At 39.3% G+C, this 23,908-nt stretch overlaps 1 protein-coding gene across 5 annotated transcripts in view; it reads right to left on the bottom strand.

Moving 5' to 3' along the window:
- The window catches only part of LOC109400338 (sodium/potassium/calcium exchanger Nckx30C), a 297,046-nt gene that overhangs the window by 46,452 nt on the left and 226,686 nt on the right, over positions 1-23,908 (bottom strand). For 4 of the 5 annotated variants that reach the window (XR_009997612.1, XM_062850998.1, XM_062851002.1 and 1 more), the window contains 2 exons: positions 22,376-22,583; positions 4,893-5,089 (listed from right to left, as the gene is read on the bottom strand). Coding sequence is in view for 4 of the 5 variants with exons in the window: in XM_062850998.1 (XP_062706982.1) it covers positions 4,893-5,089; positions 22,376-22,583 (405 nt within the window). In the remaining variant the exon portion in view is untranslated. The remainder of the gene's footprint in view (positions 1-4,892; positions 5,090-22,375; positions 22,584-23,908) is intronic. The other variant, XM_062850999.1, reaches the window with a different exon arrangement.

Below are 23,908 nucleotides of genomic sequence, written 5' to 3'. Positions count from 1 at the left end.
AACTCTCCCAATGCAGCAAGCAGGACGCTGTTTATCATCTTGGAGCAAATCAATGATAAAAAAAATCTATCTACCTGTGTTCATTGATTACGAAAAAGCTTTCGAACATCTTAACCACGAAAATATGTGGGAAGCCCTCAGGCCCAAGGGTGTCCCCGACAAAATTATCAGCCTCATTCAACTACGGAGCATTTTCGTGCAGAGAACTGCACAACGATGTCTTGTCCGACCCCAACCGGTTCGTCGCTAGAGTAAGGCAAGGATGTACTACCAGCGCTACTGTATCTCATCGTAATCGACGACATCCTGGTAGGTGCAATTGATCGTGAATCAAATCGTGGGTTGATGTGACAGCAAATTATTACCATGAGCGCCTAAATGACATCGAGCTGGCTGATGAAGATACTCTCCTACCTAGCTCAATATGCTGAGTTAGCATAATGATCTTGTGGATCGCTCCTCGGCGACAGATCTTACCATCAACGTCAACAAGACCAAATCGTTGGATGTAAATACTGTCAGCTTTACAATTTAAAGGAATTTTCGGCCTTTTCAGTCGGTAAAATCAGCGAAAACTATTTTACCTCTTCATTCGACGGTTTCAATTGTTTTATTCAAGGACTAGAGGTCTGTTCCGTTGTTAAGAGGGGGAGGGTAGCTAAGCAAACAATGGAAACCAAGATCGACATAGGTGCAAGGATCAAGAAGGCGAGGGCTGCTTTTGCGAGTTTGAGAAATGTATGGAAAAACAATCAGATTAGTCATCGCACGAACATCTGAACTTTCAACTCGAACGTGAAATCTGTCTTGCTGTACGCTAGTGTATCAGTGGAGAACACTCAACGGCTGCAGGTCCTCATCAATAGATGTCTGTGTTTGGTGGTCTTACCATTGGATCTCCAACGTGGAGGTCTATCGTCGATGTCATCAAAATCCGATGGTAACAGAAATTCGGGAGCGAAATTGGAGGTGGGTTGGCCACACTCTACTCAGGGGCGGAAACGAAATCTGCAAGCAAGCGTTACCCAGTCAACCAGTGATCGTATAAGATGTTGAATAAGATGTTAATAACGTCGTGAAATCCCACTTCAACAGTGCACCAGAACTTAAAACGCACAAATCTCTCGAAGCAAGTTTCAAACAACAGTGCATTTTATTATTCTGTTCTTGCTCACTTGTAAAAAGCTTAAAATAAGAAGCTCAGGTGCGCTGGTTTTGTTTAAGAAGCGATTGTGCCCTCGAAATCGTGAGTAGGTGTCAAAGCCGGCCATTGTGGCAGCCATTTTGGGATTCTAACAAGTCTGTCCTGAAAGTGGAGGCGATATGCGTACATTTTACATGCGCCTAATGGAGGCATGCACGCATAAGGACTGTTCATTAAAGAAAATGGACATCTGTTTACCAATAGTTTAGAGTTAAAACTAAACAAAAAAAAATGTGAATTTTTGCTCAGTGTGTAAAAACATTGTTCACTTCGGCAACACACTCGAAGAAAACGAAAAAAGCAAGACATTTCGAGCGATAGGTCATATTAGCTTTGCGACTAGCAGATTAATTCTGCACAAATGGTGTTCCAAAAAGTTGTCGTTTCGAGAATTGGCTTACTAATACACTTCCGGGACCGCAATTTTTTAGCGCTAAGCAGGGGACAGATGTGCCGGATGATGTAGGGTATATCAGAACTGAAAAATTTGGGAAAAAAAATTTGGTGTAGCAAGCCGATTGTTCATGTGGCTTAAAGAGTTCTTCGTATTTCACAACGGGAACAATCATCGGTGAAAATAACAGAAAGGAATGCATCAAAAAACGGCTTCTACCCATCTACCGAAAACATTCGGATCCTTTTTTTGTTTTAGGCGGATCTGGCATCCGCTTATTACGCTTTTTCTACACTAGAGATGATCAAGACGGAAAAAGTCAATTTTGTCGAAAAATGACAAAATCCACAAAACTTCTCTGAACAGCGTCATGTTGTAAAATACCGGACAATAATCAAGCGGCATCTTAAGGAAGATGGAAGAGAAGCAAGCTCTGTTGATTGCTTCAAAAAAATTTGGTCTGCGGCACGACGAAAAGTTACGGAGAAAGTTGTGCAGAATCTTATGGGAGGTATCAAGAGGAAAGTCCGAGCGTTCTTACAAAAAGCGAAGTAAATGTTCAAACTCACGTGAATTCGGCCACATGTATGTTGATTGTCATTTATAAAAAAATAAACTTATGAATTTGTTCGAAAATACATATTTTCTATTGAAAAACAGGTGTCCACTTTCTTTAATGAACAGTCCTTATGGCCTCCACTTTATCATCTTATGCAACATCGTATACGATTACTGGTTGTCTGGGTAGATTGGAACCCAGCAGGACATCGCAGCAGAGGAAGGCCAAGAGACTAATGGCGCAGCCTCCACAAAGAAATAAAGGATGTCAACTGAAATTTGACATGGTCACAGGTTGAAGTGATGGCGGCCAACCACCCAGGATGGAGATCTTACAATTCGGATCTCTGCTCCATGCTAGGTGTTCAGGACTGAAAGCAAGAAAGTAAGTACTGATTCCACTTCTGTGATTTATTATAAAGACATTTGGTAACCGTATTAATACTTTTCGTAAATCAACTGAGTTGCCGCATTGGCTTGCTTCATATGAGAGTTTTATTAAAGCTTTGTTGGTAGCACTTTATGGTCAATAAAACTTCTACTAATTGCATTGTTAGTGGCTGCTGTAAATCTCACATAAAACCAGTTCATAAACCAGTTCTGAAAATATGACTATATATAAGTAATCCTACACTCCCATTCTCCCACTTTTATTCTATTTGGAAACAAACGATTATAGTTCCAATTAGTTTAGTTCTTTCTGTTATAGAAACTACCAACAAAAAATACAAAAAATAATAAACGAAACTAACAGTGCTTCGACATTAAAAAAAAAGACAAAAATATAACGCAGCACGGAGACAAATTTCGTTCGTTTGAAACAAAAATATTCATGTTTATTCGGTAAACTGATAAAATTTTTAAAACTAAAATATTAATTTTTAAAACTAACTCAATTACATATTGATTTCTACAATACCCATTGAAGAGCCCCCCGTTTCGCCGTCGAGAACATAAACAAAACTCTCAAGTTCCAGCTGCAGCACCAAACAAGATTTCCTCTTGCAAAAAAAGTCAAGTTTCATCAAAAGTTTCCACGAAATCCCATTGATTTCGAGAGCGTATGTTATCTACATGATGCTGGCATTGAAAGTGCCACGCGGGAAGTGGGTTTTCCTAGAGGAGGAAATGACTTTGTAAAATTAATTGGAAAACAAATATTTCCGTAGGGCCGACCTGCCACAAAAAACAAAAATTTTTACATTTGTTTCAAACATAACCTGTCAGAATATGCATGTTTGTTTCAAAAATGGATTGAATTTGCTTCAAATGTGACGTTCGATTTGCTCCAAACAGTTTTATTTTTGTTGCCAGAACAAGTTGACAATTTATTTGAGTTTACCTGAAATATTTTTGATTTTACCATGCTTTTTTCTGCGTGAGGCTGAACAGTAAACAGTTTCGCTTCGCTTGCCTTACGTAAACAGAAGTTTAACAGAAATTCCATTGTAAAGCAGTTAGCTTAACGAAATCTTAAGACACAACGTATACGCTCTGTGTTCCAAGCTAACGTGATTCATGCATCTGCGCAAAATCAAAATAGTGTAGACAAAATTCTTCTATGTTTATGTGATTTGTCCGTTGCAATATGTCTTCTTTCAATCGCACAACAAGAAAATCACGTTAAAGATCGCATACTAAAATTCCACGTAAAGTGTCGTTTGTGAGCTTAACCACAAAAGCCGGTCAGGAAGCGGTGACCCACAGTTTGATAAATGACGATGAAGCTCTTTTCGTTAATATACCAGCTAGGGTGCCTGTACCAGTTATCGCACTACCTAAGGAAAACTACCTCTACAAAAATAAGAAGAAGACCGACGAATGTCGTCGATATGTCAAATGATAGATTTGTTCTCATGCTTTACAGGAAAATTATAAAATCTGAGCTAAACCCACTTTTACTATTTATTACGGCGTGTGCCAATGATAGGAACCCTGTACCAGTTATGGACATACTTTTTAATTTCGGTTCCACTTCGCACTATTTACATGCATTCCTTATGGGATTTGCCATAACTGGTACACTATGGCGAAATAGGGTGCAAGGAAGCCGAAATTTTAAGGAAAATGATTTATTTCTATCATAATTTGAGCAAAATATAAAATTTGAATGAGTGCAATCATCTTTTATGAACGTGATCTATTGTTCACATATTTTTTCTCAATGATTTACATCGTTAAAGGTTGAAAATCAGCTATGGCGAATTTGAGGTACTATGGCCATAACTGGTACACTGAGCCTACCATGCGTCTCCACTTTATCATTGGCGTAAAACTTGATTGAGTGTTGCCTTGCTGTTCCCATTTGCATACAAATACCAATAAACATCCTAAATTGCTGTATGACGTGATAGTGTCATATGTCATTTTCAAGGATGTTTTACGTACCTACTTTGCCACCAGGAATTTGAAATTATTTGCAAAAATAAAAATGAAATGAAAATAACATGTAGTGTGTCATAAATACAGTGATCGAAGATAAAGACTCATTCATCCAATAGTTTTCAATTTTGATTTTATGTTTATGGTGATTCAACATTGATTTTATGTTTATGGTGGGGATTACAACCGAACATATCTGCTTTCGAGAGCGTGTTATCAACAACCCAATCAGACCACAATAAAAGCACTGTGGGGACCAGCCCTTCTGGTTTTGCGCTGGTCAATTAATTGCGGCGGCAGGCGGTCATTACTCGTTAATGGAAAAGTATGAATCACTGTCAGGGGTACACTTACCGAATCAATTGTCGTATCTATATTTCCATTTGGACGATCACTAGCTAAGGTGGTTTCTCTTAAATTAATCTTAACATGATTCGCCGCGGACGACGTGGCAGCTCCCCGTTGGGGCTTGGTGGCATCGAGTAGCACTTTTAACGACGCTATCGCGTGCAGCTGCGTCGCCTTTTCATCGACTTTACCTGGAACGGGATCTTTTATTATGTTATTACGTAATGTTAGTATAAGATTTGCCAATTATGTATTAAATTTCGGGAACAATTTTGACATTAACGAGTAGTAGCGTTGCTGGCATTAACAGTTAGTAACTTTCATTTAGAGAACAGCATTCTTATTCTCTGCTTTATGCCTTTGAAATATATAGAACAATACGGTTAGAAACAGATGCACATCGAAACGGACAAAATTACGATATACGGCTTTCTATGTACACATACAAGTCGATTATACGGAATAGACATTTACTGGTGCCGAATAGACATTAACCGAAAACAGATAGATTTATCTAACGGCGCAGAGCACGACGATCAACCGAATGAGAATTATGAGCTCATCGAAAGGTGAGATGAAGATTACATGCGTTCGATATGCAATTTATATCGGTTTACTCTCTAGGCAATGCAGCGGGGAACCTGATGAAATTTATATGTTCCGTATATTTTGTATGTAACGGAATCTACAGCGGTGTCTCTATGAATAGAAATGAGCTCTAAGTTGACATCGTTTGATTTGACCTTTGTTAACGAAGCAACTATGCAGGATATGTGGTATGTCGTGTTTATTCTATGACTAGGCGCAGCGACGACCGTAAGGATTGTAATCGTCGACGCTATCATCACCATCGTCAGCCGACTATCGTAACTGGAAGCAATTAACTGAATGACACAAAGCGCTATCAAATGCTACACGTTCATTGCATGATGTTTATGTATGTACATATCTACACAGGGTGTGTGATCGTGATTGTTTGATACAATTAGTTTGTTTACTAAGGCATGGTTGGTCTTTTATGATTCAATGTTACTGTTGCTGTGGTGAATTGATGAGCAGGCTTTCGAGTAGTGTCCGCATTTTTCAAAAAAACTGAAAAGTAGGTTTTCAAAACCGAAACAATAATAAAAAAAAATACATTTTCATTCCAAAAGTTACGAGTATAAACTAAAAAAATCTGGTCCAAAAAGCCTAAGCGAATGAATGGATGAATTTGTATAAATTGCTCCGCAAGACTTCCCGAGAGAATATCTTGAGGAAGTGTCGTAGAAACACCTAGAGGAATTCTCGTGGAAATGATTGAGCAAATCCCCAGAATTATCATCTCTCCGTTCATTAAATTCTGGTAAAAATAACAGCGAAAACTTTTGAAAAGTTCGGGGAAGTCAATGTTGACTTCTTACCTCGCATTTTTTTTCCGTTAGAAAAAAAGTTCAAAATTTTTCCAATAGCTTCTCTAGAAGTTGACGCAGAGATTTATAAGATTCAATCTCCAGAGCTTGCACTAGCAGTACTAGCAACGATATCAGTTTGTACATTTCGTAGGTAACCCAAACAGATTTTTGGCAGAGCTCTTCTAGAAGGTAGTTTCTCATATATATTTCTTTCTTTCTTTCTTTCTTTCTTTCTTTCTTGTATTGATGCCTTTCAAAATCCTCTCTATATTACAGTACATAACAATTCAACCAAAATTCCTATAGGCATTTTGTGCAAAACTCATTCAAGAATTTCTGCAGCCAGATAGTCACGCCGAGGATCTGGGACCGAATCCCACTACCGACATGCCCACAAAATCTGAGTTCTACCTTCGGAAGGGAAGTAAAGTCCTGGGTCCCGAGATTCAATGGCCCCAGCCTCAACTGAATGAACCGCTCCAACAATTTCCCGACGGTGTCCAGTAAGCAGATACGTTTGTATGCCGACGGGCCATCAGGTGACTTCCCCTGTTTGGACATTACATACAGTTTTTGCCTTTTCCACCTCTCCGGAAATTTACCTCTGCCTAGGCACATCTGCATGCCATTCTGAACATGTCATAGCTCGATGGCCTTTCTTAATGGCTACTGTCGGGATATCATCAGTACCCGGAGTGAATGTCTTTGTTCAATAACAGTTAAGCTTCGCTACTATTCACTTCGCCCCATTCTACCCTCATTGATGTGAGCTCTTTGCATCCTCGTCCTACCACTTAGGCAGGATGTGCCTCCGCAATTTCACCGGTTTACGAACATTCCTGGGTTGGGATTGCCTTAGCATTGCGGCGTCGCATGCACGACTTATGGGTCCGACGAGATAGTCGCTAGATCATCGGCGTAACGCTCCATGAGCAATCGCTAGACAAATGACGGCTTATCGAAGCGCAAGATCAACTATCCCCGATGGCTGCCAAGTGCTAATGACTCTCGGCAGCGAAAGTCTTCCTTTTCCGTCGTTCCACCCTGTATCAAATCGTCAGATGATCACTGTACATGTACCCATCGTCGACCTTCCTGTCTGAGCTAGGGTTTAGATACAGGTTCCAGCAGGTTCCAGAAGGTCACATCAATGATGGACTCTGCACAATTCATATTGTAGTTTTTCTTGTCGCCTACTTTCGTGACATCTACGTTCAGTCGTGCCATAACTTTGAGTAGCGTCCCCTTCGACCGCCCAGGCATTGAAATCTCCACCGATGACCACGGGCATCAATCCCACTAGTGCGCTTGATAGGGACTCTAGCATAGATGTAATTGTAAAGCCCTTGTTCGGCGTGTAAATTATTTCATAGACTGCATGAGAATCAATCGGTTGTACAGATCGTCGCTAGCTTGGCCTTATCCGCTACCCAGCACCCATTGTCGGGAGGGAATCTGTATGGATACGCTAGTTGGGCGATGTCTGTACTAGACTCTGAGACTGACTGGCACAGCAACTGTTGTGCGGTCTCACAGTGGTTCAGGTTCAGCTCAGTAACCTCCACTATTGATGGTTATTTCGTCCTCCACGCGTGCCTGGACATTTAGCCCCACCCGTCTTGTGAACATTATTTGTCGTGTAAATCAGGCATTCTGGTGCCAAGTTGCACTCCCTGAAGATGTGGCCTCCACACTTCCTGCAGAGTTTGTTTCTATCAGGGCCTTTACACGTCGACGACTTGTGTCTTTACTGAAAGCACTTGAAGCACGCCTCTGGTGGTTCATATTTACATGCTGAGCGGGCACACTGACCTGTCGCTGTCACTTCGGATTTTGCCGACTGCAGTCGCCTTGTTTACCGCGCATGATATGATGGTTTGTGTTTATCGGACATGTGTTTCCAACGAAACCCCTGAAACCCGTTTCATGAAGCCCCAACAGGAATCCGACTGTTGTGCATAGCGATTTTTAGATTCTTTATTAAACACCCCTATGTACAGGGGATACTCAAAATAACTGGGACAGGTAAAATTTTCACCTTTCAAAAAATTTTCAACTAGGGAATCAAATATTCTAAAATTTTTACTGTAAGTTCATCAACTAGTTTGGAAAAGATCGTGCCATTCTACACGAAGTTAGAAGATTCTAGAAAAGGGTATAATTATCCGACAGCCAACTTTGAGCTATTATATCTCCGGATTTAATAAACCGAATGCAATGGAGTTTTGATCTTTTATGACTAATGGCCGATGCAAATATTTAATTTGTTTTATGTCACCCCCCCCCCTTCAAAAATCCCAAAACTTTGAAGGGGCGAAAAAAACATGGCGTCCCATGACTCCATTTTCAATAGAAAAAATGTTTACAAGGAACTATTTTTCAATAGTTGATAAATATTTTTTCAATAGTTGGTAAAATTTTTAATTTTTCAATAGTTTTTTTTGTTTGTTCCTTATTTATTTTTGTCCCCCCCCCCTCGTACCCGATGGGAGGTCTCGGATATAAAAGAAAATTAATATTTGCATCGGCCTAATGAACTTTGAAAAACATTTGACTTAATTTGAAATTATTAAAATGAAAAAAAGTTATAGCGATTTCATTTATTCTATGTTTTTTTAGTAAATTTGTCTATTTTTCATATTGATTGATTGATTTGTCTTTATTTAAGAGACTTTCTATTTTTCATATGTATCCCATTACTTTTTCAATTTAATGCCGGCCATTTGGTTGCTTTCCTTCGAAACATAAATATATTCAAATCAATTAGAGAGAATATAAATGAACTATAATTACTATCTCGAATTTTGAAACGATGATGAAGTTTGGGATAAACTGGTGTTTTATTATAAAAATAATCTCATCGTTATAATTTTCTTTCGCGTAAAGAATTTTAAGTTTAGTCAATAGTTTTTTATACAGGGGATGGCCAAAATGTTTGGGATAGGCAAGTTTTTTTTTCTCTCACATCAATGTTCAACAAGCAATAACTTGTCATAGAGTGCATCAAAAATTCCCAAACTTTGACTGTTTGTTCACGTATAATATGTGCATGATTGATACAAATTTGAGCTCGATTGGTTGATCTTTCTCGAAGTTAGAACTGTTCTGGTAAAACACAATTTTATGGACAACTAATTTTTGAACTGTCATATCTCGGAAACCAGTGAACCGAATTGAATGAACGTTTATCAAAAATATATTGATACTTGATACGACGCTATGAAATGTAATATTTTCTTACGATAAATAAGGTAATACCGGTTTGATATTTTGTCCCATATAGAGGAAAATAAGTCAAATTAACAGACCATACAAAAATGACTAAATGTGCTATTCTTTCAATCCAAATAGGCTCTAATATATCTTATCAGAGATATCTTCTGAACAGAAGCAGAAAATCTTTGGATATCAACACTAAAATTTAATGACATTGATGTAAAAAAAATACATTTTTTCGAGAAAGATCCAAAAAGTTTCAATCCATGATAACTTTTTTCAACGTTCAAAAAGTATCAATGTTTTATTGACATGAGAAGCTTCAATGTATTGTTAATAAACGTTCAAAAGTTCATTGAATTCGGTTCACTGGTTTCCGAGATATGACAGTTCAGAAATAAATTGTCTCAAAATTAGTGTTTTACGAGAACGATTCAAGCTTCGCGAAAGATTAACCAATCGAGCCCAAAATTGTACCAATCATGCACATATAGTAAGTTAACAAACAGTCAAAATTTGAGAATTGTTGATGCACTTAGTTAAAGCGTTTTGAACTTTTTTGTGAGGGGAAAAAAAAGTTGCCTATCCCAACCATTTTGGCCACCCCCTGTAGCTCATTATATAAATCATAAATAAATCAAAATTTCATTGCATTTAGTTTGCTGAATTCGGAGATATAACAGCTCAAAGTTACTTATCGGATAATTATACCTTTTTCTAGAATCTTTCTAACTTCGTTTAGAATAGCCCAACCTTTTCTAAATTTAGACCACTGATACACAACTAGTTGATGAACCTTCACCAAACAATTGAGAATATTTGATGCCCTTCTCGGAAAGTTACAGCTAGTTGAACATTTTTTGAAAAGTGAAAATTTTACCTGTCCCAGCTATTTTGAGTATCCCCTGTATCACACATGTATGACAAAGTTTTGCTGATGATATGTATTATATAATATCCTAATTGTACTGTGACACTAGTGAGAGGTGACTATGTAGTTATTTACAAACAACCGTAATGTATCCGATGATACAAGTAGTTTTTTTGTTCAGGTGAAAAACTTGTAATTTTCATCACTTGTGGGTAACCTATCGATCAAATTCTCAGTGAAAACCATTATTACCATCAGATATATGGTTTTGATAATTTGACGTGCGGCTCGATTTTATATGTTCTTTATGTAGTTTTTACCGGCTCACTTTAAGAATGATAATGAAATAAAACCTAATGCTTCAGCAATTCATTGCATATGACACATTTTGATGGATAGATGATGGAATGATTAATTTAAAATTGATTCGTTTCATCAATCAATCAAAATACCATCATAAATAAAGCTTTACATCAAGTTTTCTGAAGCTGGCCTGACGCTTCGAGCGGTATGAACGTGCAGCTTTTTTTCCATAATTCTAACGACTTGCTGTAAACCATACAAAACTTAAGTCAATATTTTCTTTCCTTAGCGAGAGCGCGTCGTCCTTGCCATCGACTAAAAGTCATTTATTTTCCGTGATGGGAAAAAATCGTCAGCTTCGTTTAACGTGTCCCTTCGACATCCTGAATCGAACCGATTGGGAGAGAATGTCAACAGGAAAAAAAGTAAAATGTTAAAGCAAAAACGTGCAAGAATAACACCGTAAAACCACAGACGACGATACCGTATCTTGGTCCCCATTAGTGTTTCCTTCGTTATCACTTTATGTTGGGGGAGGCGTTCGACTGTCGCTTCGGTACACACTTTTGGGGACGTACCTACCGCCGAAGGCGAAAAAGGCGATGATGAAAAAAGAATTTTCCACAGCAAAGTATTGGCCAGCTTCTGTTGAGAGAGAAAAAAAACTGCCAATTCAGCAATGGTCTTGTGTGGCATCAAACAGGAAAACTTTTCTTCTTTTGACATTTCCTGCAGTATGGTTGAGGGGAAATAATTGTGGGAATAGAAAAGTAAAGATTTGCACTGGCGCAAGTATTTTAGCAAATAAAAATTGAGAGACGAAATGTTGGCGAAGGGGGAACTGAGTGCATTGAACAAATAATCATGGTGAGATGGTTCAATTGTACCCGTACGGAACCTTCGCCGAAGCCACTAGTCAGTTGAGCATCAAAAGCTGTTATTGTATCGGCTTTTTGGCTGCTCAAGATACTGAGCTCCGCCGTGAGCGAAACTTTACTTGATCTAAAGCGATAGACAGTCAGTTGGTATAGCGGTGCTCTCGCGTGTATGCGATGCCACCAGGCCTAGGCCAGTCCACCCTAGGAATGGGAGACCACCGGCGCGCCGTGGCGTACCTGGTAGACTCAAGCTAATGCGAACCTGCGCTTTTTTTATAGAATGAGAAAATTTCACGATCAGATACCCAAGAGGTGTGTCCTAGGGTGATGCGGGGGTCGATATATTTAACCTAATTCTCTCTCTTTTTTCTTACCCTCACGGTACGCCCGTTAGGAATGACTTCGAAAAGGGGGGACCATACATGAGTATTCTCTATTGGTAAGCGTTCTACTAGCTACCGCCTTAACCCTTTATAAGGCAGTGGCAACTATATTGCCACCTTATACACATATTTTTTTCTGTTCGTTTAGAAATTTTTTACAACTTCTGTTTTAACTGATGGACACATTAGGCTTTTGTGAGTACTCATGATTTTTTTTTGAGCCATAACATATATGAATTGGCTTTTTTAGAACAAAATGTCTCTCCAAAAACCGCCATTTTTGAGTGCATAAAGGTTTATAAGCTCGAACTTCTGTTGTGGTGAGCGAAATGAAAATCGAATGATGGGGAATGAAAGGCCTATCTTCCTGTTACTTGTGGACAAAGTTTCAACTTGATTGCTTCATTACTTTTAGAAACTCGGCCTTTTGAAAAAATGTACTATAATAAATGGACATGTACTAAAATTGCCATATCGTCCAAAATAATTGACCAATCGAGTTCAAATCCACACAAGTAACTCATGAATATTAGGGCAATAACCTGTCAAAAAATCAGCATGATTGATAAACGCATCACAAAATACCAACATTTTAAACTTTGTTGACAAAAAGTTGAAATTTAGACCAATTTTTTTCATACAAAATCGACCATCGATTTTTTTGAAAATAAAAACGTTTTTGTTCATTACACCACATGTGCTTTGTAAAACGAGTGGATTCCGTGCCTGGTTCTCTCGGCCTTATAAAGGGTTAAGTTGTCCTCTTTCCTCTGTAAGTTTGGGTCTTGGCTAGTACTATAGACTAGCGCCGTGCTGAACTGCAGCTAAAGCGACGGATGCAACGAGCACGTACTAAGCGGAATGAACGAAGCGTTGTGCCCGCGACTACTAAAGTTACGTTGAAAAACCGAGATATGCGGACAAATAAAAAATACTGCTATGAGGACCTGTGTCAGAGCGCTAATACGAACTGGTGAGGGGAACACTACTCCGGACAATTTTGTCCACAGGATGTGTAAGCATGTTTTGGCTATCTTCTTCTTTTCTTGGCGAAAAGCCTCCACTGGGATAAAGTATGCTACTTAACTTAGTGTTCTATGAGCACTTCTACAGTTAACAACTGAGAGCTTCCTCTGCCAATGAGCATTTTGCATTTGTAAATCGTGAGGCACTGGTAGGCACGAACAAACTCTTTACTAAATTAAACCAAGGAAATTTTCAATACGAAAAGTTCCTGGACCGATCGGGAATCAAGGCCGTCTCTCTCAGCATGGTCATGCTGAATGCCCACGCCTACAGCTGTGATTGGCCTATAGAGATCTGTAAAGGAGATGACACGTGGACTCGAGGAGTAACTTGGTCATTTGCAACCAAAAGGTGGCCTCAGGATTCGGAAGTCGGCTACACTGGTCAAACCGGTGCCCAGCAGTCAAGCTCGATCCTTCTATCGGACCCATCAGCGGATAGCAGGCGTGGTGTCATCCCAACTGAGGCCACTAAAAAGCTGGCAATACGACTGCGTGTCATACCTTGGAGTCCCCTTCTTATAGAACGAATCGTCAACGTTATAGCTGCAAGACTGGGTAGCTCACATCTAGAGCGTTTACTGCAATAGTCCTTCTCCGAGACAATAAACTTTCATGGTCCCGCGGAAACGATGGACTTGGCTACAGTGGTGAAGGTTTTGAATTTGATCGGGAAAGTAGCCCCTTCTCCTTCCTTTGGCATCGGAAGAGGTTTCAGTCCCCAATAGCAGAGCTTTCTCAGGGGTCTGTTGAGCACATATCCCTCTTTGCATAGCGAATAAATAATGGGGCAGCAGGGATTATAATCCCGGAGCCTGATGAACCCTCCCGCTTTCGAATCAGCCGCGTAGTCACCGGTTAACAATAGGACCACTAACCATAACCCTCTAATACCCAAATTTTTAATTTTGATGTAAATATCATTTTTCGTCATCTAAAATCAGTGTTTGGACGAAAAAGTGATCAGTGAACCACTCGGCAGTTTATCTTCCCTTCTGTTGGTTCTGTTTCAATTACCAAGCGGTGTATGTTCTCTCGTCGAGTCGCATGGTTCACGAAGGAACACAAAGAAGATACTCCGATATAGACAAGCTGCGGCGATGAGCGGGCATCGCTAAGTGTAACACTTACCGATGATCTCTCATCGTTGGCTTGGGGCAACTGTGAATAATCGTTATTTTTATCAGCATTTAATGCGTTTTCGCATTAAAAACGTGAACTACTATTTAATTTAACTCTATTCATGACGTTGCAGGTTGTGTAGTCACAATAAAAAAATAATTATGACAATAAAATATTCTTACCGAATGCATCGTTTTCATTAGCGTCATCGAGCATCTTCTCTCTTGATTGCGCTCTCGTATCGAACTGGAAAAGAGAATGAACAGCATTTCGAGAAGCGTTTCCGAGCATGTCGGTTCACGAAATGTTACATTCGCGAATGTATCACTTGCTGAGCATGGACCATTCAGTGGTTCGCGATAAAAATCCACACACTGTCTAAAATCGATGTAAACATGTTTTGGAAGATGATTCTTTTTAATTCTCGATTTCGTGAATTTCAGTTTTTGGTGTTTCTAAATTTTATTTTTAAACATCCCCACACTTTTATATTTTTCCTGAAAGCCTATTTGGGGTACGTATTTTATGAGATCAAAACATTTTAAGATTTTATGATTATTGTTGAAATGTTTTTATTTTTATTTTTTTTTCATAGTAATTTTTATTTTCCGTGTAGTTTTAGGGAAAATAATTTTAGAGTGTATTCGATTCCCTTAAACCATTAAACTAGGGTAGAATGATTTGGAAAAACCAGATTAATCCACCTAGTGGTGGTAGTGCCTTTCTCGTCGAATATGTACTATAAGAGCTATAAGCCGAAGTTTTCTTCTTTTGTCATTTTCTTCTTTTGTCACAGTGCTCGTTGACTTATCAATGGGGGAGTAGAGTTGATAAATAATCAATGTATTTGATGGAAAAATAGTCAAACAATTGAGCAAATCCACTTAACTCATCGGGTTTGGTAAGAAATTTTCTGGAGGACTCTAATTTCACTTTAAAATTTATAATTTTTTGGTTAAGGAGGATTAGGGGCATAATGGACACCCTGTTAGGACTGTATAACAGAGAAAAACTTAACATATTATTAGTTGGATTACAACTTTAGTTTGTTTCCTACGTATTTCAATAATTTGTGGCAGGTAGAATGTCTTTATTGTGAAGAAATAATGAATTGTCAATCGTGTGTTTTTTTTTAGGGCTGACAGAGAAGGTACGGGGCGAAATGGACACCCCTGCATATTTTATGCTAATTCTTTGATGACATCGATCAGTTAAGTAATTTGCCCACGGAGATCGATACCACAGATAAAATATTCCATCTTAGAGGAGTTTACATAACATCAAAGTTAATTAAATAAACTTAAGGCAAAAATAATCCAATTGATTTTTTCCAAACACTCTTAAACGTATAAGAGTATGCAATGCGCGTACATCCATTCGTAATTACCAGTGTTCATTTTGCCCCAAATCGACAACAACATTGTAATTTCTATTTTGAGTAAATTCTAATCACAAACAAAAAACTTTATCCATTGCTAAATCTACGTATACATGCAGATAAGGTAGCAATTCACTTGTTTTTATGGTCGACACATCCAAACACTCGTAATACCTTATTTGCTGCTGCGTTGAAATTATAAGAATTTCACCATATGAAAAACATATTTCAATTTCAATGATATTTAGGTTATTTTGGAGGCATATGAATGGTACTTTTGAAAAATAAAACGATGACTTGTTCCTTTACACTTATGCATTAAAAGTTTAGCATAAAAGTCAACGGTTTCGGCAAAAATAGGGATGTCCATTTCGCCCTGGTGTCCATTTTGCCCCGATCTCCCCTATTTTTTGTGCCCTTGCTCAAAATGATGAATTCCGAATAAAATTTCCAAGGGAGACCCCTCTTGACTTAAGAGAAAATCGAAATTTGTGTCAGCCTTATTCAGAAAAGCAACAATTATATCAAAGCCATAATCGATTTTGAAAACTTATTGATGGCTCATATTCCGAAGTTATGTATTATGTTAAACGTATAAGCAGAGCTGAAAAATATCAAACCTCTCAGTTGACTGCTTGGCCACCTTCACTAGCATTGGATGCCGATCATTATCAAGATATTTCGGCAATTTTTTTTCTGCACACTTTAGCCTTTATTTTGTTATCATTGGTTATAAGATTTATGTAAAATTTGACAAAAAAAGAGCAAGCTAGGGAATCGCGCCACTTGGGTGGTGGCTTCTATATTCGTCTGTTTTCCACTACAACTCAGTCAAATTTGAACCATTTGACACAAGTTTTGGAATGTGGTGAGATAGGCATAGTATCTACCCGTGTACAACATTTCAAGTCAATTGGTTCAAAATTGACTGAGTTATAGTGGGCAACAGACGAACATAGAAGCCACCGCCCAAGTGGCGCGATTCCCTAGTAAAATTTCTCATAATAAAACCCATTCAAATTTCAACCGTGTTACAGAGCGCGAGGGCTCAACCAGTTGCATTAAGATTGTGTATAGTAATTTCAACCGCAAAAGGGGATTGATGCTATAAAATTAAAATTTCCCCATACAACGTTGATTCATCCTACTGTATACATAATTACGTCTCAGGAATCTAAAATGGTGTGATTTGACAAGATCGCTTTAATTTTTATCAAGATTTTGTTCTTTTACGCATATTTATCGCTTGCATTGATTTTTTTCACCTTCGTAATTTCAGCGATGAATCCAATTCTGATTCATTCTGCAACACTGCTGGTAATCTTAGGTGTGGTCAGAGACTATGTTCTTGCTGCCCGGTTATCTGGTTCTCCAACATTTTTGATGATTTGATGCTTCATATGCATGGGTTTGGTTCACTTTTTAACTGGCCACTTCCGGCGGGACACCTGGAACCGGTTCCGGAACACAACCGGTTCAAGAATGTTATTTATGGATTGATTGGTAATTATCGGTGACAAATATCGGAAACAGCTTGTTAAGCGTTACGCGTTATGACCTACTATTCTTCGGTCATCGTCAGACGCATTCAGTTGGATTCACCCCTTCAACTTCGACAGTTTAATATATAAGCGCTTCAGATATGGTCTGAAACTATTTTCCTGCTTACCGTTCATATGGTTATCGATAAAGCCGCTATTTGGTGTGTCACATGCATAGGTTTGGTTCAGTTTTTTAATTGGTCACTTCCGACGGGATACCCGAAACCGTTTCCGGAAAACAACCGGTTCAAATACGGTATGAAACTATTTTCCTGCTAACCATACATCTGGACATCGAAAAAGCCGCGTTTTGATGTTTCGCATGCATGGGTTTGGTTCAGTTTTTTAAATGGCCACTTACGGCGGGACACCTGAAACCGGTTTCGGAACACAACCGGTTCAGATAAGGTATTTTCCTGCTTACCGTTCATCTGGTTATCGAAAAAGCTGCTCTTTGATGCGTCGCATGCATGGGTTTGGTTCACTTTTTTAATTAGCCACTTTCGGCGGAACACCTGGAACCGGTTCCAGAACACAACCGGTTCAAATACGGTATGAAACTATTTTCCTGCTAACCATTCATCTGGTTATCGAAAAAGCCGCTCTTTGATGTGTCGCATGCATGGGTTTGGTTCAGTTTTTTGATTGGCCACTTCCGGTAGGACACCCGGAACCGGTTCCGGAACACTACCGGTTCAAATATGGTCTGAAACTACTTTCCTGCTTACCATTCAACTGGTTATCGAAAAAGCCGCTCTTTGATGTGTCACATGCATGGGTTATGTTCACTTTTCTATTTGGCCACTTCCGGCAAGACACCCGGAACCGGTTCCGGAACACTACCGGTTCAAACATAGTCTGAGACTATTTTCCTACTTCCCGTTCATCAGGTAATCGAAAATGCCGTGGTTTGATGGGTCGCATGCATGGGTTTGTTGCATTTTCATATCCAGCCCCTTCCTGGGGTACCGATCCGGAACACCTAAATGGCCATAACTCCGGAACGGCTGGACCGATCCGAACCATTTTCAATAGGAAACAATGGGACCAGATTCCGCGTCGAATGAACCATCGGTCGTTAAAATCGGTTGATGTTTACTATCTAAAAGTTAGGTGACCTTTTTTGTACACACACACACACACATACGCACACACATACATACACACACACACACATACACACACACAGACATCATCTCAACTCGTCGAGCTGAGTCGATTGGTATATGACACTTGACCTCTCCGGAGGCTCTATCAAAATTTCGTTTTTGGAGTGAACATATAGCCTTTCGGTACACCTTGGTGTACAAGAAAGGCAAAAAATTAATATATGTTAATTGTGAATCGCTACAAAATAAACAATGACTTCTAAAAGGTAACTAAAACATCATTTTTTCAATTATTTTTAAAAAATGTAAATACGCTTTAAAATACACCAAATACCATTTTGACATATACAAAACAGTCCTGAGTATCAGCCAAAAATATAAAAATTTTGATTTTCCACGAAACAAAAATTAAAAAAAAAATGCTCATACTATACCCCGTCTAAAGGCGGGGTTGGGTATTAGAGGGATAATTCAAGATGTAAAGCGACCCGTGCCGAGGAATGAGTGATCGAGGGAGTGAAAAAGATGCTCGATCATTAACGGAGCCTGTGTGGGGTACCTGAGCACCCCCTCAGTATTTCGTCCCTTACCGCGTTAATGTAGGGCTATGGCGTGGTGGACCTCTTTTTCCGTGCTACTCGTGGGAATAATCATGAAAAATTCAAATATCAAAAATCAAAACCAAGGAGGAAGTGGTAGTGGCGAGGTTAACCCCTTCGCAAGAAGTGGGTTGGCGAGGTCTCCGTTGAGGAGAAGCGAGGAAGTAGGGGCGGGAAGCTACACACGCAGCTCCAGTGTGGAAGCTCCGATCCACGCTCCGGCAAGCCAACCGGTGGAGATACTGGACGGAGCGTGGTTGTTGAGGGCCATCAACCAAAAAAGAGAAGGACTGCCTGCAATCGAGGTGGCTGAGCAGTAGCTTGATAAGATCATCTATATTGCGTCCACGAAGTCCAGCATTAGTAAGGACCTGAAAACGGCCCTGTTGCGATTTTGTAAGTCGATGGACGAAGCCTTAGGCCAAGCAGGATCACGTGAGACTCGTGAAGACTGCAGCAGCGGCGGAAACTGTGAAAGCAAATGTTTCGAAATCTACCCAGATGGAGGCCTTCTCTTTCGCAAGTAGTCCAGGTGTGGTGGATGCTACTGCTCGCGATAAGCACTCGCAGAAGCGGATGAGGCAGCCGTTAGGTGAGGGAGCTGTCTGGCGGTGCTCGCAAGGCTAAAAGAGCAATAACCCCGAAGGTCGGCAGTATTGCCGACAAGTCGGACCCCAGCCAAGGGTCCCGGAAAGCTGGGAAGGGTGCTCCTGAAAAAGCTGACCCGCCCGGAAGGAAGAGAACAGGGGGTTGCGACCGTTGCTAGGCCCTCAGCAATCACAGAGTAAGGAGAACCAAGAGGAGGATCCCCTTTAGACGAATGTCGAGCTGAAGGAGACGAGGAAAAAGCCGTAGGTCGAGGAAGTCAGAGACGCCAAACCGAGAAGGTGTAAAAGAGTAGGTGCCAAGCGCGAGAAAGGCGATGCGCTCGTAATCAAGACCGAACAGTCGAAGTACTCGGACATCTTAAACGCGATGCGAAGCAACGCCAAGCTCGTGGATCTGGCAGCCGACGTGCGCAGTATCAGACATACTCGTACGGGCGAGATGATCCTGGAGCTGAAGCTCGATAAGGAGTGCTATGGCGCCGACTAGAAAAGTTTGGTGGAAGAGGTCTTTAGCGAAGGGGTAGAGGTGAGGGCTCTCACACAAGAGGCGACTCTGAAAGTGAAAAACCTAGACGAGGTCACCGACGTTGAAGAGCTCGTCACGGCACTGTGGTTAGACGTGCAGGTGGCCGCCGCAGCCGTTAGGCTACGGAAGAAGCCGGTAGGGACACAGGTAATGTTTAGTGGCCCTAGTCTTTGACCTTCTTTCATAGGACTGCCGGCCGGTCCAGAATCTAGTACTAGTACTAGTTTATTAGTGAGTCGGAAGTGCTTTTTGTGCAGCAGAAAACTAGTTTGTTTTGCATACGCCCTTTTCAAAAGCTAGGTGAGGAAGAATGGTTATGTACTGATGTAAATGAAACACGAAATCTTGCGTATGAATAGATTATTGTTAAAAATGAAAAATATCGAGTGCTACATGGCAGATTTGTCGTATTTTGGGCTGAAAATGTTTTATAAGGTTAAGAAAGCATTTCAAATCAAATGTGTGTTGTGCATACGTTGCGAAGCAGTCACATAAAGCCTATGCAAGTTCCGAACGCATTATAACAAATACCAATAGTAAGCGAACACAAGAACAAACTTAATAATGGCATTATACAGTTAAGAAGCTGGGATCCCTTGTTTTACAGTAGGTGTAAAGTAGCTGTAATGAAGCACAGGGTCAAATATTTGACCAAATACAAATCAATACGCAAACATCTGGTTTTGTTCGATTAAAGTTTCAGATCAGATGTGTGCCCTTCAGTTTTTTCCTTGTCAAATGTTTAATACTGTGTGATAATAACCATAGTTTTCATCTGTTTTATTCCTGAAAGTAAAGTTCAACCAACCCTAATCAATGCTTACCTTGTGACCGTGAGCTAGCATGTGGTTATATCTCAAAAAGTTAATATAATGTGATCAATATATCGAACAAAGGCCAAATCAACATAACGATGATGCCCCAACTGCATTGCCATAGAGAATAAACGTTGATGGTTGTCGCCGAATGAGATTTTATGACTCTGCTAATATATTATCCAATCGAACTCTGTCTGAGATGAATGGTCCTAGTACAATAATGCATGAATCTATGTTGTATGTGTAGCGCGATAGCGATGATAAACGACTCTCTACTGTTTGCAACACAATCAACAAATCTTAAACTTTTCTACTTCATTTAACCATAAGTGGCAAACATATTAATCTTACTATGGAACTAAACCTAGGTGGAACGTTTGTGGATGCGAAATTATCAAGTGCAAGATATTCCTCATAAATTATGTGAAGTTTTTTTTCTTTGGAGTTTGGCTTCGTGCGCTGCTTGACGAATGTGGGGGTTTGGTTCACATAAATTATTAGGAATATGTTTTTTTTTATATTTTTTTCTAAATCTGAGGAGAACAAAATTGGAAAGAAAATGAAAAGCGTTAAGCGCAATTTAAACTTCAAATGTCTGACTTAATTTAGTTGAAAAAGAACCTCGTACGAGGAATTATATATGCAGTAATACATTATCTATTTGCAACTAATATTTTTTGAACTCGAAGAATTTGAATCATGTGAAGTAATCCATAATCAGAAAATATTTATTGATGGGGCTACATTTTGATACTCGATTTTTAAATGATTGCTTATGAATCTGACTACAATGATACATCTGCTATGAGCTATTGAGTTTGACAATATTGGTTACGGTACCACAAAAATCGCGGAAAAAAAGAATCGCTTTCTAAAATATATTTCAGTCGATTCAAGGTGACGAAAAATATTAAAATAAAAATATCGATACTCGAGGATTAAATAATTAAAAGATTCTGAAAACATTCGGACTATTGATTTGGCAACCTCTGAGCATTTCAAAAGGCAGCTACTAATTAGAGCGTTTACAATTTACAGCTTTCAGCTTGAGTTTCATCAGCACCTGTTTTGCTTGCACCGTTGAAAATTATTCAAAATAATTTCCATTTGCTTTCACTACAACGATACAAAGACAAATGATCTTTAATTTCTCAAGCATTCAAATAACTCCCAATCAGACTACCATAAAGTTGACCAAATTGATGAATGGCCTGGCCGAAACAGATTTATCATTGTTACCAGATGATGATAAGCCAAAAATTCGTTGAATGAATTATGATTGTTTTTTTTTTTTTTCAAGGGAACCTATTGAATAAAGCCGAATATATGAAAAATGATGTAACCAGCGAAGTAAAATGAAAAAAAATACTTTTAACGCACGTTCCATACGCGAAACTCTAAAACATATAGACTCGAAATATGTCGATGTAAGCGATATGACATGCTTGTTGGCTCGGTACAATTTTTTGCGGATGGATAAAAAATAGTTATCAGTTTCTGCTTTCGTTTTTCAAATGCTTTCACAATTTTTCCTCTTTTCAACTTTTTGTTTATCGCTGTATGTGTAACAGACAAACATCGAACATCGCAATGTTACTATAATGTAAATTTGAGCATATTTTTTGCAACATTTTTTTTTGCTCTTAACTTTCATTAGGCTAAACGGAAAATATGCTGACAGCAGCGCACATTGAAGCCACAAAACATCGTAGACTTACCATCGTGCAGTGGATCTATCGTGTGGATCATCAACTGCAGCAGACCGTGTCGGAATTTGGCCCCGGTTGCGGTTGGGTTTTGATGGATCGGTACACTACCACTACTCGAGCCGGGCGGCCCCGATCGGCTCTCGGAGGCCGCCCTCGACGTCACCGAGCCACCCGGTTGTGTCGCCATCGACGTTTCCGACGAGTTGGCCGCATTGCCCTGGAAAGAGAGATTACCGAGAGAAAAAAGCAATTAACGCTCGCTGTTCGGTGGCAGATTTATTTTCATTGCTTAATTTGGTCAATCAATTTCCAATTCATATTACTTCATTATTATGGCACAGAATGCAAGTAAGCGTAAAGCGGATAGCTAAAACAACAAGTTCACAAAACTTACAACGCTCAACAATTATAATTCAATTCCAAACGAGAAACTTGCGAATTCAAAAATGTATGGAACAAAATAAAAAAAATATAAATGAATTTTAAAATGGATGGTATGTGCATGAGTGCGGGCGTCCCCTCAGGTATGGTTTTATTAGCATTCTTGAATCTTTGATGAGGTTTATGAAATGTTGGAGCATATAAATCGATGAACAATAAACATGTTGAATAAATCGATCTGCTTAATATCCCTGCGAACATCCGGTTCGAGTAATTGCTTTATTGCTTCTTTTTTTTGCATGTGGATTATACATATGTATATATCTCGCACTTAGTATCATACGGGCGTATCTACAGTGATCGATTCTTCTTCATTGATTTTCTTTTAGTTAATAACTTGGCCGGCAAATCATTTTCGGTTGTTTAAGATACTAGTCCTAGTCGTCCTTCACCGAAACACATCGAGAGATCATCCGAATATTGGTCGTATTCCCCGGAATAATCCAAAGAACAAATGTATTAAGAGAAATCGATCATTGTAGATACGCCCGTATGATACTAAACGTGGGATATGTTTCATCTGCAAAGGTTTGTATGTTCAATTTTGTGTTCTCAAAAGCGTTGACTCGATTGGTAACGGCATTTTTATAGTGTGTATTGGAAAGAAACGAATTTCAATCTGCGTTATAAAGAGGTATTTTAAGTCAGTTCAAACTACATACAGACCACCGGAATAACAAATAATAAGGGCATGCGGTATGGGATTTTTTTAAACGATTCGAAACAAACGATATGCAACATTTGTGATACGATGCGGTACGACACAAAACCGAATTTAAAAATGTTTCGTATATGATCGAACCGAAATCCAGATTCACTCGGTATTTTGCGATACGAAACGAAATTTCCGTAAATTTCCAAGAATATTTATTTACTCCATCTTCGACATAGTCGCACAGATTGTAAAACTTAAACTAAACAAAAAACATATTATTCTAAATTTCTTAACCTATTTTTGAACACAGTTTTCGACATATTAAATTTAAACAACACACTAACATTGTTAAACACTCTTAAACATGACGAAAATGGGTTGTTTTGCCCGTACGTGGTGCTATGAGCAGGAATAGCGAGAAAAGGCACACTTCGAAGTGCTCGGGG

This window comes from Aedes albopictus, chromosome 2 (assembly GCF_035046485.1).
Source record: "Aedes albopictus strain Foshan chromosome 2, AalbF5, whole genome shotgun sequence".
NCBI lineage: Eukaryota > Metazoa > Arthropoda > Insecta > Diptera > Culicidae > Aedes > Aedes albopictus.
This window is presented reverse-complemented; position numbering and strand designations above follow the sequence as displayed.